The sequence below is a fragment of the Gorilla gorilla genome, chromosome 2 (assembly GCF_029281585.2).
Source record: "Gorilla gorilla gorilla isolate KB3781 chromosome 2, NHGRI_mGorGor1-v2.1_pri, whole genome shotgun sequence".
In the NCBI taxonomy this organism is placed as follows: domain Eukaryota; kingdom Metazoa; phylum Chordata; class Mammalia; order Primates; family Hominidae; genus Gorilla; species Gorilla gorilla.
In genome coordinates, this window is record NC_086017.1 from 58,490,623 (window position 1) to 58,506,085 (window position 15,463).

The following is a 15,463-nucleotide window of genomic DNA, read 5'->3' on the forward strand; positions in this document are numbered from 1 at the left end:
TTGAGCAGAAAAATCTTTATTCCTGAGGCTAAAATATGCACCAGTTCCCTCCCTGTACCACGCCACTGCCAGCCTGACTGCATGCAGGCCCTGTCCCAGACCTGGAGCGCTGAACTTGGAGTCCCAGGACCTCCTTCCCTGAGTTGTGTGTGTGTACATGGAGGGGACTCCTGGGTAGCACCTGGAGACGGCCTAGGGGTGAGGGGCTTCTCAAGGGTGCCCTGCACCTCCAGAGGTGCAGTCTTGGGCAGGATGTAGCATGTTCAGAGTCTGGTGTCCTGAGCGGGCAGAGGAGGGGAGGCTCCAGTCAGTTTCCAAAGGACACAGACCAACCCCCACCCCTAGGAACAGCTTTATCCAAAGACAGCGGAGAAAGCACTGGGCCCACTGGGGACAGAGCCATGGCCACCAGGAAAGACTCCCTGGAGCTGGGGCCAGGGTGGGGACAAGCAATAGATTAACAAAAAAGAGCTCGGCAGGCCAGAGGTCGGCTCACCGAAACAGGGCTGTCGGGGACAGGCCTCGGGTGTTGGAGGGCAAAGGTGACAGCATCATGGACAGAGGCAAAGAGATGCTTCTTGGTGATGGATGCATCGAAGAAGTGCCCAGCCTCAAGCTGGCTGACCACAGGGCCTGTGGGCAAGAAGTAGGCCTCCCCTGACTCTCAGAACCTCTAGGAACTCAACTCCCGGGAGCCAACAGAATGCCCTGACCTCATCACCCCTGACCTCCACCCCTGAGGCTACAGCTGAATCCACATCACTTGTAACCCTGGACTCCTGTCTCCCAGGACACCTCTGACCTCCAGTTCCAGAGAAAGACTTTTTCCTTGTGCTACTTGGAAAACCCCTTGGCCAAAAGTATCCTACCCTCTTCCCAGGTCCCTCCTGCTGTTCCCACCCTACTCACTGTGGCAGGCCGCCATGTACACCTCCACCTCAATCTCCCGGAAGTCATGGAAAATCTGTAGCGGAAAAGGGGGCCAGCCTCAGAGGGAGGCTCAGGGACTTAGAGGGGGGCTCGGGCAGGCTTGGGGAGGGAGTTTAGAGGGGGAGCTTTGAGGGTTTGGGGAGTCAGAGGCTGGGAGTGCTCTCAGGGCAAATTACAGGGTCAGTGTGGAAGCTCGAGGGGCCTTCGCCTGCCCCCGTCCTTACATTCTTCAGGCTCTTGAGGCACACAGTGTCCACAAAGGAGAGGGCACCCAGGTCCAGGATGAGGCTGTGGAAGTCTGGCTGAGGCAGGCCCAGGGCCTTCAGTGTGGACCCATCTGGGGCCTTGGAGTCTTCTTGACCACTGGCTGTTGCATCTTCCATCTTATCTCCTGAGCTCACCTGCTGGGGAGCCAGACATGCTGCCAGGGCCACCCATGAGAGAGTGAAGGCAGGACTGGCTGCACACAGACATGCGGGAACACGCAAGGTCAGATGGGGAGCATGCATGGGACACGTAAGGACACAAACATGCGGGAGTCACATAGGTGTGCAAAGACAGGAATGACAGATGTGTGGGGACATGCAGGAGGGCACACCCAGATGTGCATATACTGCTCTCCTACCTCCTGGGCCGAGGCTGCACAGGGACACGAGAAGGGAGTCCCTGTCCCATTCTCATCAGCCAGGGCTGAGTGGGGAGGGGGCCCAGGAGCAGGCCAGAATAGACACAGGCATCCACATCAAACACATGCAGACACCTCGGCACCCTGCCCTGTCTGAGTCTCTAATTAAGTTTGGCATCCTCTTTGACTCCTCAATTTTTTTTTTTAGAGACGGGGTCTCGCTTCATTGCCCAGGCTGAATGCAGTGGTTATTCACAGGCACCATTAGAGTGCACTGCAGCCCCGAGCTCCTGGGCTCAAATGATTTTCCTGCCTTAGCCTCCCGAAGAGCTGGGACTACAGGCGCGTACCACCACGCCTGCCTTTGACCCCTTGATTTTCTCCCATATACCCAATCCCTTTCCTCTACCCATGAGCAGACTCTGGGGGAAGTCTTGTGGGATCTACAAATTCAAGGTCTTCATCTAGGCCTGAGAATCTAAGCCTAGATTCTGTGGCATATCACGACGCTCCCTGAAGAACATCTGATCCAGCCTCCCCACACCTCCTGCCATCGGTGCAACACCCTCGAGCCCACAGCTGCTGGGTCCATGGCATTCCTCATGAGACATGTGGATCCTGCATCTCTGCAGCTCACAGCTGTCACCTCCTTTCCCACCTCCAGTCTCACCATCATCTTGCAGTCCTCAACGTTGTTGCTCCTCATGTCTTCAAGGCTGGTGTTGACATTAATGGAAACTGAGGTGCCCTTGGAGGAGGCAGCCTACACCAGGGAAGACAGGGAATGGGAAACAGCTAGCCCGGCTGCCATGACAGCCATGTCACATAGGTCTGGTGATGCCCCCTGGTGCTGGGCAGGTGGGTGGGCCAGGACCAGAAGCTGTGGGACCTGCAGCAGCCAGGCTGAAGCTCCTGGAACAGCCATGAAAGGGAAGAGGACTGTGACGGTTCTCACTGTCACTGGTTCAGATGATGGGAGAGAAAATGCTGCCTAGAGCCCGGACCTGCTAGGGGAGTGAAGCAGGGTCCCTGGGAGCATGAGGGAGAAAGGGGAAGGGATGAGGAGTGAGGATGAGGGAGGAGTCAGGGGCCAGGAGAAAGGCTGGGGCAGGGAACAGGGGGCAGGAGATGGGGGTCACCAGACGAAAGGGGCCCTGCCTGTTTCTGAAGCTTCTCCTCTTTCTGCAGTTGCTTCAGCTTCAGCTGCTCCTGCTTCTTGAGCAGTTTCTTCTTCTGGGAGATGAGGAAGTCGACATCCACACCACACTGGAGGCAAACATCAGAGAAGGGTTGGTGAACTCTCTGGGAGCTGGGGCCTGACACCCATCCTGGGGACTCCGTCTCACCCTCTGCTTCAGCGCATCACTGTAGAACTCAGCATTGGCAAAGTACACGGTGGCCGAGGAGCGGAAGACCTTCACCCCCGGGACTTCCTTGGCCTGGGGATGAGGCAGAACTGGTGGTGGCTGAATCTCCTCTCTCCTGGCTGCATCCTGTTCTCCTGCCTTTCCTTCCCTAGTGTGCCCAGTGCCTGCCACCGCCCAGCCCTCTGCTCCCCAGGCTGCAGTCCAGGCCCTCCCAGGGGCTTAGGCCACAAGCCCGACGGTGTCATCCCCATCCCCCCACAGTGCCTCTCCCTCCCCACCTCTCCTGCCGCCACCCAGGCAGGCTTCACAGGCTCTTAACCTTTCTCTTGGGTTTCCAACCCCTGCCTTGTGTTCTGTTTTCTGCACCCAGACAGAGGTCCTCCTAGGCTGTCATATCAATCAGACCTTCCCCGCTCCCACCCCATTCAGGTCACAGCCTGGGTCTCTGCTGGGCTCCAGGCATGCATGGTAAGGGCTGGGCTGCCCCCTCATCCTCTCCCATGTCTCAGACCCCTTAATTCCTCCCCACACTGCCTAATTGCACTGTGCCCATGTTGCAGGGAACAGCCTTGTTTTATTCCAGAGCCCCCCACCTATGTTCCTAGCACTTGGCCCAAGACCTCTCAGGAGATAAATGGATGACTGAGGACTTAGTAACCCCACTGATCAGATCAGGAAATGCCTCCCTTCCAACCTGGCGCCCCAGGGAGCTGCCATTCCGGCTCTCTGACCCACGGCTGCTCTGCAGGTGGAGCTTGTGCTGTTGACTCCACGACAGACCCCTCCCCAGCCCCAGACCCATCTCTGTCCACTCTCCCTCTGTCTCTTCATACCTCTAGAGGGGGTCGTAGACCTAAACTCCTCCCTTGAAATCCCAAAGACCAAAGCCAGGGTATCCTCAGCCCCCAGTTCCCTGGCCAAGTGTGGAACGAATCCACAAAGGCTCATTCTTCCTCCGTCTCCCCATCCACACCACCTCGCTCAGCCCCTGACACTCACCTCTGAGTACTCTGCCACATCTCTGTAAATATCCGTGTCTGGCACCTGCCCCAGGACAGAGTAGTGGGGCCTGTGGAGGAGAGAGAGAATGCACGAAGAGGGGGCAGAAAAAGGGGATAACAGAGGGGTCCGAAGGAGCCTGAAGTCCCCAGAGATGTGGGGAAAGCTGCGGGGAGCCCTGTGGCACTCTCTCACTAGCTGGAATGAGGGGACCAACATGGCGGACTCACATCTGTGTCCGGACCACCACGAGCAGCAGGGAGAAGATGACCGCAACCACCAAGCCAAGGTCCAGGTTCAGCAAGATGGTGGCCGTGAAGGTCACCAGCCAGATAAGCTGAGAACAGAGGGCAGCGGTTGGAGGGTGGCGAGGAGCCATGGGGCTGCCCAGTCCCTGCCCTGGGCTCCCAGCGCACTCACCAGATCCGCCCGATTGGCCTTCCAGAGGGAGCGCATGTCGCTGAGCTGCCGCAGCATGCCCTTCAGGTTCACAATGATGATGGCTGCCAGGACCGCCTGGGGTGGGGACAGTGCCACCAGGGGCCATTGAGGGCACCCGATGCTGACAACCCTCCCCATCGAGGCAAAGCCAGACTAAGCCCAAGCACTCAGGCAGAACCCCAGACACAAACCCCCACCCAGCCCCTGACCCTTGTCTCCAAATCTCACCTTGAAGATCTCAGCCTTGAAAAACAACCTAACCTTGTGTCCCCACCCCTCGCCTGAACCTAGACTGGCTGATTTGAGCCCTGGCCTGGCCAAGACCTGAAGCCTGGCTGGGTGGGGGCTCACCTTGGGCAGGTCATGGAAGAGTTCCCCAAGTTTGACAATGATGAGGAGGATGAAAAGGGAAGAGATGGCTCCAGCAACCTGTTCGGGGAGGGGGTGAGCAGGGGAGAGACCTCCTTCCCCAGGCAAAGCAGTGTGCATGCCCACACCCATGCCCACACCCAAAGCCCACCTGCGAGTTGCCCCCGGTGCTCTCCTGTACCAGGCTCCGAGACATAGAGCAACTCACGGGGAAGCACTGGAAGATGCCTCCGATGAGGTTACTGAGGCCCAGGGCCACCAGCTCCTGACGGGGGACAGTACGGGTGTGAGGAGACTTCCTAGAAGTGGCTGGTCACTGTTCCACTGTATCTAGGCCTGTGCATCCCCAATCTCCATCCCCACCAAGTGGCCCCCAGAGACTGGATGCTGTCCCACACGTCCTGCTCTCCCACCCTCAGACCCCCACGTGGCCTCAGCACATCTGCTGTCTCCCCGTGTCCCACCTGTTCCTCCCCCACCCGTTGCTGGCACCTCCATACACTTGGATGCCTCCTACACATCCCGCATCACCCAGACCTGGTTGCTGTCCACCCGGTAGGCGTGCCTCAGGGCGAAGATCTTCCCCAGTGAGATGGCAATGGCGAACCCAACCACAGCGATGGTGAAGGCGCTGCCCACGAGCTTTGAGAACAGCTGGGTGTTGGGGGCCACTGGGGGCACCAGCCTGTGAGAGGTATCTGTGAGGCCAAAGCAAGGTCCTGGCCTGGCTGCCCAACCCTCCCTGACCTGATGGAGACCAGAGCTCACCCTGCAGGGATGTTGCCCACGACATCTACCTCAAATCTGTGCTTCAGACCCATGCCATAGGAGATGCCTGTGGCCCCGATGAGCTGTGGGAGAGGACAGAGTCAGGGAGGCAGGTGCTGGCATCATGGTCAGGGGGACACATAAACCACTGTGGGGTGAGGAGGGAGATACTGGGCAAAACCTTCTTCGGGGGTGGGAAAAAGTCAAGTAGGGTGAGAGACGGGCAACACCATTTCGGCTATGGGGAGATGCTGTCAGGGGCAGGAAGAAACCAACATAGGGGCTTTCTGCTGTGCCCCCCACAATACCCAAGAACCCTCCCAGCCCCCCTCCAGCTGGCCCTCAAATACAGGAGGCTGCCCATGTGGCAGGGACCCAGCCTGACCTGCCCTTCTCCCCTGCCCTCCACTCCCTGGCCCTCGAACCGTGAGCAGCTCCCCGGGTATCGGCATGGGCAGCTGCTGCTGCAGCTTGTCATTCAACAGCTTCACCACCACGAGCACCACCCCAGCCACAGCTGCAGTGACCACGGTGCCAACCTTGCTCTGGGGCAGCTTCCAGCAGACCTCCAGCACTGTCTGAGGAGAGGCCGGGTCACAGCCAGCACTCAAGGCCATGGGGCACACCTACCCCTCCCTCCCCCCACCCTCACTCACATAGATGAGGGACAGTGGCCCAGAGTGGCTGCTCAGATGGAGGCCAAACACATACTTGAGCTGTGAGACGAAGACCTGCACAGCTGCAGCTGTGGTATAGCCTCGGACAAGAGGCTCTGACAGGTAGGTGACCACGAAGCCGAAGTGGATCAGGCCCAGCCCCACCTGTGGGGCGGCCAGGGGCAGTCAGGAGAGGCAGGGGTCCTGGGGTTGCTGATGAGGAGCGCAGGGCAAGTGGGATGGGAGGGGGATGAGTAGACGGCAAGAGGAGGACGACGATGGTCAGACACTCAGGGGAGTACAGACAGGACAGTGGTGGGAGCAGAAGTGGTGGGGGGGCACATACTCCTGACTGTTCCACACCTGGAAGAGGCCAACCAGGACACTGAGTGTGGAGGCCACCTGTACCCGGGCAGCATCTCTGGCTGTCTCATTGATCATGGAGTCGTTCAAGGCCTGCGGGGCCAGGGATTCTGTCACACTGCCCACCATCACAGACATGACAGCAAAGGTCCCTGTAAGGACAGCACGGGGCAGGTCTGAAGGGGAGAGGACACTGCCCTGCCCTGGAGCCCTGGTCTTAAGAGAGAGGCCAGGAGACTTCCAGTTCTGGACAAATGTACTCAGATTATGGCTGCATGAACAGAGACAGTGCTGGCGGTTCAGGTTTGGCCAGGCCAGGAGTAAACCCTGAGCTCACAGGCCCTTAAGCATGGCTAGAAATGCTGGCCCTGTCTCATCTACCCTGTCCCACCTGTGTCTACTGGTCCAGGGACACAGAGGCTCTCTGTGGAGTAGGGAAGGGGTCAGGGCTTGCCTCAGGCTGCTCAGGCCTCTGCCAAGTTCCAGGCCCCTTGGCTTGGGCTGCCTCACCCACTCACATCTTCCTGGAGCCAGGGCTTTGAGGTCACCTGCCTCTGTGGTCCTACAGTCAGGGGTCTAGTCCTGCCTGGGGATGACTCGTGGGCTAGTCCAGGGATGCAGCACCAATGCTGCCCTCTTCCCCAGCCGCTCCTGCCCTGCTCAGTGCCCCCTCACCCTGCCCTCCATGATGGATGTGGGCATCCTCCTGGAAGGCTAGGCCTGCCTCCACTTACCCACGGAGATGTGCCGGGAAGTGCCAAACAGGAAGTAGATGAAGACAGGGTAGAAGGAGCTATAGAGGCCAAACACGGGGGGCAATCCAGCCAGGAGGGCGTAGGCCAAGCCTAGGGGTAGAATGGTAGCAGTGCGGGCCTGGAGAGCAGATCTTGAAACGATAAGGGAATCCCAGCCCTGGGTTAGGTGCCATAGTTCCAAGGTAGAGGCCATGGCCCCAGTTTTGGGCATCACAGACCACAGGGTTTCCAGGCCGACGCACTGAAGGTGGCTCACCCTGCGGAAGCTGCATGATGGCCACACTCAAGCCGGATAACAGGTCACCCAGGAGCCAGTCACGCACAGGATACCGGGGTAACCAGACCAAAACCGGGAGGTGTTGGAGCAGAAGGGCATAGGCCCGAGCACGGGAGCACCTAGGGACATGATATGAGGGGTAGGTGTCAGGAACAGGGGCTACCTGGGCCCCGCCAGCGCCCCCAGGCCCCAATCTTGGCCTTACTGCAACCAGGTCTGCCACTGGCGGGTCCTAGGTGCTGAGCCCCAGCGCCCCAGCTCCTCCAAATGCTCCTGGTTCAGCAGCGGCCGTTCCATGTGGTAGTCTCGCCTCCGCAGCTCCATTGCTTGTGTTGCAGACAGCAGTGCCTGTGTGTCCCTCGGTCTGGGGTGGCAAGACCAGAGAGACACAGTGAAGGCATCCCTGGCCCAACCTCCCCTACACCTCCACCTAGGACCAGAGAGTTACCTACCTGATTTTTCCAGGCCCTAAGATCAAGGTACAGTATTCCAGCCCCCAGCTGGCATCTGTGGGCCACATGTCCAAACTCAGACAGGGGCAGTACCTGAACTTTGGCTGGTGAGAAAGCCTCTTTCTAGGACAAAGTCCCCCAAGTAGGGACTGCAGGATGAGCACTATCTATACCTCCAGCAGAGATGTGGCAGCCCAGTGCTGAGTGTTCTACCAGTCCAGGTCCCAGGCTGCTCCCTCCCCCACCCAATCCCTCTCCCCTAGCCAATCCCTGTCCAGTCCCCAGGTCCTCCTCCAGCTGCCCCAGGAGCCCACTGCTGGCTGAGAGTACACTCAGGGAAGGGGTCCAGCAAACCAGGGGTCCAGCTCCTCAAGCAACTCCTTTCCCAAGCCTCAGGCCTCAGATGAGACCCTCCCCTCTAAGGGAAGGAAAGTGTTGGGGCCAAGCTTGCCCCTGGGCCTCCAGCCCCAGGGTCCAGGTTGTAGATGGCTCAGGCCTGTTATGGGGAAGCAAAGGACTGGCTCTCACCTGACAAGGAGCTTGCTCTTGGAGTGGCAATCTCTCACCTAGAGGGAGAGGCTCCCACCTGGAAAGGGAAGTACCCACTTGAAGTGGGGGAAAGAGCTCACCTGGGAATAGAAGCTTTCAAGGGGAATCTCTCCTAGAGGGATCTCTGACCTACCAGGGAATCTTTACCAGCCAGGCAAGTTCTGATATAGGGGGAATCTTCCCTCTGCCCAGAGGCACCTACTTGAAGTCAGAGAAAGATCTCACATGGGAAGAAAAGACCTAGAGGGAGAGGGTTCTCACCTGGGGGATACTCTCCCGTGGAGAAAGCTCTGACCTGGGGGGAGGCTCCCACGTGGAATGGGGAAAAGCTGTCACCTGGGAATAGATCTCACAGAAGGATCTTACCTGGGGGAAAACTCTAGCCTGTTGGGGAAGCTTTCACCAGTCAGGAAAGTTCTGATCTAGGAAAAGCCCTGACCTGGGGAGAGGATCCCATTTGAGGGACAGGAACTCACCTGGGAAGCGCCTCTAACCTGGCTGTACTGTTGGAGGAGTGTGGAGTGGGTGCAAGGAAGATCCTCAGAGACTCCTGGGACCGCTATCTCAAGGAGATCGTAGAGCCCCCTCTCCTTTCCTACGTGAGTCACTCAGGTCTTCTTAAAGGGCTCCCTCCCCCGACAACTTGGGACCCGCGTTTGGAGGGCGGAGCCTTGATCATTGGCCCCTCCCTGTAGGAAGGCAACTGGGGCCAGAAAGGCCGGAGCGCTCACTCCGGGGTCAGTGGAGCTGGGTGGACTCGGGACTCAGCTGAAAGCAGCTAGTCCACGGGCCGCTGCCAGGGACTCCCGGCCCCCACGCACCCCCGCCGGCACATCTCCTGGCCGGTCTCCTCCGCACGCAGCTGCCTCCCTGTGGCCCGGGATGGCCCTCGGGCGTCACACCAGCGGCTTTCCGCACAGCCCAAGGGACTGGGGTCGCGCCGGCTCCCGCCCCCACCCCTTGCTGCAGAGGGGCAGCCGCCTGCAGAAAATCGGCAGAGGTAAACCGAGGCGTCGCAAGCGGAGAATGCCTGCTCCAGCGAGGCGCTCGCGCGGGGCTGTGAGCTGAACTCACCCCGACGCATCCGCCAGCCCCATGGCTCGCAAGTTGTCCGGTGCGGGCTGCTCCTGCTGCTCGGGCTAGAGGCCGCTACGCTCCGGAAGGCGGCGCCGGGACCGGGTGAGGCCAGCTGCGCGCTCCCGGGGGCTAATCCCGGGGCAGGACGGGGAGGCTTGGGCCAATCAGCGCGCTGGGGCGGGGCCTAAGTGGCGCGCGCCGGGCGGGGAGAGACTGGAGAAGGAGGATTTAACCGCTTCCTCCCCGGCGACCTGGCCTATGAGGCCTCTCGCTGCTCGCCCGGCCCTCTGCCCGGAGCTGGATGGGACTGCAGAACTGGAACTAAGCACCCGCGCCGGGCTGGCCGTAGTCGCGCCCCCAGGCCCTGAGTAGGTTGGAGCTGATCCCAGGTCCTGGCTCGGCGGAAGGTACTCACGGAGTGGGAAAAGGAAACTCCACTGGCCGGTGACCCCAGCCTTTACTCGTAGGGGATCCAGGTCTGTGGGGCCTCTCTTGCCTTCAGCTGAGAGCGCCACCCGCAGGCTTTCTGAGACTACGCATCTCTTTGAGACCCGGAGCCGACGGTCCCCAAGTCCTCCCCTTTAACTCTGGCCACCCAGGCCAGAAATGGTTGGAGGATCCCCTCCGCTGCACTAAGCACAGCCCGGACGTAGCTCCCAGAAGGTTACTGCGCGGGCCGCCGAGGAGAATGGTGGGGGTCGGTGCTGTTGGGTGGGCGTCAGTGCTGTTGGGTGGGCAAGGCAGGAACTGCAAGAGCAGTTCCTCAGGTTGGTTTCACCGCAGGTGAGGGCAAAAAATGCCGGGTCAGGGCTGCAGACCCTGAAGAATTAGGAAGTCCTGTTGCCGTTGCCTTGACCAACGGGGAGGTTTCCCTTAGCACCTTATTTTCAGCACCTGTGCTCCAACATCAGGCCCCAATCACAAAGTGAGGGGCCAGATTTCAAGGTGAAAGAGAGCTGCCATGAAATGGGCTAAAAATAGCTGGATATTCTTGGGAGGGGCTCAGATTCCTCCCAAAGGTCAGTCTGGCTTGAATCATTCACAGCTTCCATCCTACCTCCCCAGCCCCCAACAGGAAAAGGCAACAACTGTTTTCTATAGAAGTTTATTCCCAAAACAGAGCGCGGCTTCACGGAACAATTTACACAGACAGGAAAGAGGGCCGCTGGGCTGGAGGAGGGGAACCCCAGAGAGGGGCATCTACGAAACCTAGGACATAGTAAAGACACCCTCCCACCCCCAGCAGGCCACTCAGCCCTTCAAGAGCTGGGGTCCTTCTGGGTAAGGAGAGTTTGGGTCCTGGCTGGTGGGATTTAGCTCCAGTCAGGGAAGTAGAATTTCTAATCTCCCAGGAAACTGCTTCCCAAGAGTATGCATGGGGTGGTGGGGAGGAGGTGTCTGCACAGCCACTCTCCCCAGTGGTTAGAGGACGCCTACTCTCAAGGTCTTCTGGGTCTGCTGTTAAACGGGACTCAAGGCTGACCTTCGGCCTGGGAGAGCTGGGGGTTAGAAAACCCCTCAAGATGGCCAGGTCAGGGTCCTCACAGGTGGGTCCTCCAAGTCCCTCTCCCACTTTCCCTACCTTTCACTTGTAAACAAAGGAAAAAAAAGTACCTACTGTAAACAAAGTGTAAAACTCAAAGTTTTGAGTTGTAAACAAAGTAAAAACATTTTTTGAATCTGGACTTGTAAACAGTAACAAAATTTTAAAGTCTTCAGTTCTGGACAGCAGACAAAATAGCAAAAGTAAGAGTTTTGTGAACAGGGTCGTAACAGTCATTTTTCCCTTTTTAAGGGAATAAAGGAGGAGTGGAACGGAGTCACTTCCTGCAGCCCAGGTGCCTAGGGCCACGGAGGATCCTGTAAACATAGGAGGCAGTGGCACCTACATTCTGGGTCTTGAGTTCACTTGTTTCTGCTCCCTTTGCTCACCTTCCCACCCTACCCTTCAGAATCAATTCAAGCAGGGGGCAGTGTCAGGGAATCAAATGGCACCACAGACAACTTTTGCTTGCTGCAGGGGCAGGTGAATGACCCCTCCACCGACCCTCTGCAGGAATGTCTGACTAGAGGCCCGAGCCCTTCCCCGTGGGAGACAGGGAAGCCTTGCTCTGTAAACACGACATCAGCTGCTCCACCAGCACCCCACAGCATCAGTCCTAGGTCATAAGGCAGTAAGTGGCAGGGACTCCACATAATAAACACACACATCCACCAGGAGGGGCGGTATGAGCGAGCCCCCATGAGGAAGTCAGAGGACCCCTGTTTCCAAGACCAACCCCCAGCCCCAGAAGTTTGGCCTTTGGAGCATTCAATAAAAAGCAAAGAACAATTCTGTACTTTGGGCCCCTGACGATACTCAGATCAACTTGGGGGTGGAATAGGGGGAGGAAGGCATGTGTCCCACCCATCTGAGTCCACCCCAGGAAGGAGAGAGAGATGAGCATAGGGTTTGCTCAGGACCCAAATGGGGTCAAACTGCATCTCTCCCTCTATCTCCCTCCCCCTCCCAGCCCAGCCTCAAACCCCCCAGGAGACAGAAAAGCTGAAAAATAACATAAGCATCTCTCTGGTTACAAAGGTACAAAACGTATAAAAGTCTCCCTCCAGTCCCCCGTCTCTGCACCTGTCACACGCATGCTCACAGATGCACATGGAGCCTCAGCCCTGCCACACCAGGTAGAGCTGGGGCACCCACCACTGGGGAGCAGGAGGCTGCCTTGGGATCTGCCCCCACTCCTGGAGTCTCTCCTGTTAGCCTAGATCCTCTGTCGCCCTCAGCTGTTCCTCGTCCACGCCGTCATCCCCTCAGGAGTGACCCTCACTTCTGGGAACTCTGGAGGCACATGAGGAAATCAGAGGTTGATGCCCAGAGGACTCCGAGTCAGGCGGCTCTGGACTCCCCCACCACATTTGGCCTGGCTGCTTCCCTTGCCTCCACCATTGCTCTCGCCTCTTAGCCCCCAGCCCCTTCATGCCCACTCCTGGGTTCTCAGAGTCCTCCATTCCGCGCCCCTAGACTCAGCAAGGCTCCTTGGCTGCCCAGGTGTTTTCTCTAAGTGCTTCAAGAGCACCTACTGTTTACAGATGCTATGCTGAGCACTTGACAGATATTATCTCATAGATTTCCACATCTCAAAGAGTTTGTTACTACAGACTTCTTTACAGATGAGGAAACTGAGGCCCAGAAAGGCTTGCCTCTGCCTAAAGTCACGCAGCTAGTAAGGTAAGACACAGAGCTCAAACTCAAACCTGTGCGACTCCAGAGCCTGGACCCCTGCTCAGTCCCTAGTCTACCTCCCAAACAGCCAGACCCCAAAGCTAGACTGCAGGGGAACCCAGGCCGTGGGTTAGCTCCCTCTGGTCCCCACCCCCCAGCAGCCCTCAGTGCCCAAGCCCCAGGATCCCCAAACCCCTGCTCTTTCCTCCTTCCTTTGTCCTCTCTCTGCCCTGGGTCCTGCTCAGTTCTGTTGATCCCCTGCCCCACCCCTAGGGCCCCCTTCCTCCCCAAGCCATCTCTTACCCCACAAACCCCCAGAGCCTGACCCAGCTGTTTCTCCTCCTTGAAATTCAACTCTCCTCTTGGCTTACAAGAGACTTGGAAGCTCCTGGTTCCTCCCCACTCCCACCAGTCCCTCTCGGACTCCTGTGTATCCAGCTATTTCCTGGGTCTGGGGTCTGTCCGCCATCCCCTTCCCCACAGATGCTTCACACATACCCGAGATGAACCAGGTTCCAACTCAGTTCCTGTGAGCCCGACCCCAAAGTGTCCACAGACAGGAGGAACTCAATATTGACTGAATACATCGATGAATGAATGATTTATCCTCAACAAAGCAAGCCCTTCAGCCTGGTATATCCTGGCACCACTTCCAGCCTCTCCTTGTCCTATATGACCCCCTAGGCGAACCTTCCCAAGCAAGGCCTCCTGCTCTCCTCCCTGCCCCTTGCATATTCCAGGTCATCTCCCACTTCTAGGCCTCAGCTCCTGCCCTCCTGTCTGCTAGCTCAACCCATTGGAAGGCACCTATTTCTCCTTAGCCTGGGAGGTGCTGGGAAGGCTGGCTGGCTCCAGTCACACAGCCAGCAAGTCCCTGCTAGTCACACCCCCATTTCTTGCCAGATTCCTGTCCCCAGCCTGTGGCCCTCTGGCTGTGCTGAGCCTGGGGTAGCCCACACCTGTCTGCCAGCCCTCATCCCCTTCTGTGGCAGAACACAGGGCAGGGCACACAGGAGGTTGCCCTAAGCTGATGAGGGTGCAAGTAGGTGGCTGGACCATACTTACTCTGAGTCTGGCGACAGCTCTGAGATGCTGTGAGATGTGGCAGAACGCGGCGTGGAGGGCCCAAGCACAGAGGCTGTGGCAGAAGGTGTGGCAGTGGTGTGAGGGCCCAAGGGTGTGCTTGAAGATTGCACAGAGGAAAGGGCCGAGGAGTTGAAAGAGGCAAGGATGGAGGAAAGAATGTCCAACTGTTCTGTGGAGGGGCCATGGCTGGGGCCACTGACCGGGTCCTCCCTAGCTCTGAGCAGCTGCGGGGGTGGCCCAAGGGCTTCTCGTGAGGGGTGCCGGCTAGGCACCTGGTCCAGCTGCTCCCGAGAGTTCGAGCTCCTAGACAGAGAGTCCAGCGGCCGGGATGGCAAGAGGGGGTCCCTTGAGAGTTGCCGCTGGGGAGACAGGGGCAGAGGTGGGGGCTGTGGGTCAAGGTCCCGGGTGCGGCGGGGCGGGGGCAGCGTGCTCAACCACTCTCGAGGTGCCCCTAAGTCAAGCGCATCCCGTGACCCGAAGCGGCCAGCCATGGCGCCAGGGTAGTCCCGAGGTGGCTGCCTCCGTGGCAGGGTGCTGCCCCGATCTCTGGGCTCCAGTCGGCCTGGTGCAGCGTCCATGCATTCCTGGGACCCTGGCCGGCTCAGGGGACGTAGAACAGGGGCAGGGGCTTCCTCTAGTCGCTCACGGCTCAGTTGCCGCCGGAGGAGCAGGTCCAGCTGTTCTCTAGAAGAGTAGCGGCTGGCTGGCTGTGAAAGGCTACCCGTGCCCCCGCCAGCATAGATGCGACCGTAAGAGGCAGCTGGCACAGCGCGGTGGCCCAAGGTGGCTGCACGGCACCAGGACAGCTCAGGGGCACCTCGGGTCTGTGGCACCAGTGGGTATTGCAACCGGTTCTTCAGGATGCCTGTGAGAGGAAGAAAATGGGGGGCAGGGTGTATGTGGGAGGGGGAGGGCAGGCAGGAATTGCTGAGTCTAGGGGTGTGGCAGCCCTTGGGATCCTTCCAACAAAGGGATGGGAGCAGGAACCCCTTGGGGAGCAGCAGAGGCAACCCTGGTGGTCCCAGAGAGGCAGCAGGACAGGGGTCAGAGTGGAAGGGCAGTCATCTTCCAGTTGTGGTCCCGGGGCAGGGGGAGGGCGGGCAGGTCTCATGGTGCAGGGGATGGGGCAAACTCCCTGAGGTCAGAAGAGGGGCAGCCCTCAGGTCCTGACAATGCAGGCCTGGCTGAAATGCAGGAACCCCCCGGGTTGGACAGGAGCAGTCCCCAGGGTCCCTGTGATGCAAGGGTGAGGGCAGAAACCTCTTCTCCGGGTCCCCATAAAAGCAGAGTAGGGGGCAGAAATCTTCCAGATCAGAGCAAGGGCTCTGGGATCTGGGTGGGGGGCAGGGGAAAGCAGCTCCTAGGGTCTCTGAAAAAACAGATGGGCTGGGGCAGGAGTGGTCGCCTGTGGTCCCCCTGTGGTGCTGGCCAGGGTAGAGGGGGACAGAGAATTCCCAGGTCAGGACAGGAGCAGTCCCTGAGGACCGTGAAGCAGGCTAGAGAAGCAGAAGCGCCCTAGGTCAGAGTAA

General features: G+C 58.8%; 2 protein-coding genes across 23 annotated transcripts in view; both read right to left on the reverse strand.

The window, feature by feature from the left end:
• On the reverse strand, nt 1-12,436 carry SLC26A6 (solute carrier family 26 member 6). 18 transcript variants are annotated; one of them, XM_055382388.2, is made up of 22 exons: nt 8,685-12,436; nt 8,531-8,588; nt 7,756-7,914; nt 7,530-7,669; nt 7,253-7,363; nt 6,519-6,670; nt 6,156-6,320; nt 5,925-6,077; nt 5,500-5,582; nt 5,269-5,416; nt 4,883-4,996; nt 4,714-4,791; nt 4,342-4,437; nt 4,152-4,258; nt 3,922-3,991; nt 2,902-2,994; nt 2,714-2,821; nt 2,226-2,318; nt 1,155-1,334; nt 910-964; nt 497-633; nt 1-278 (listed from the first exon to the last, which is right to left on the reverse strand). In XM_055382388.2, exons 3-22 carry the CDS (start codon nt 7,872-7,874, stop codon nt 264-266), a joined length of 2,217 nt encoding a protein of 738 aa, XP_055238363.1. In that variant the 5' UTR covers nt 7,875-7,914; nt 8,531-8,588; nt 8,685-12,436; the 3' UTR covers nt 1-263. The 18 variants fall into 18 exon arrangements, with proteins under 18 accessions (XP_055238363.1, XP_063559834.1, XP_063559833.1 ...); XM_063703764.1 differs by having other exon boundaries at nt 9,626-9,644; XM_063703763.1 differs by lacking the exon at nt 8,531-8,588 and having other exon boundaries at nt 9,028-12,436.
• The window catches only part of CELSR3 (cadherin EGF LAG seven-pass G-type receptor 3), a 26,965-nt gene continuing 22,219 nt past the window's right edge, over nt 10,718-15,463 (reverse strand). For all 5 annotated transcript variants that reach the window (XM_055382341.2, XM_019023311.3, XM_055382340.2 and 2 more), the window contains 2 exons: nt 13,914-14,799; nt 10,718-12,464 (listed from right to left, as the gene is read on the reverse strand). In XM_055382341.2, coding sequence (XP_055238316.2) covers nt 12,437-12,464; nt 13,914-14,799 — 914 coding nt within the window. In that variant the 3' untranslated portion in view covers nt 10,718-12,436. The remainder of the gene's footprint in view (nt 12,465-13,913; nt 14,800-15,463) is intronic.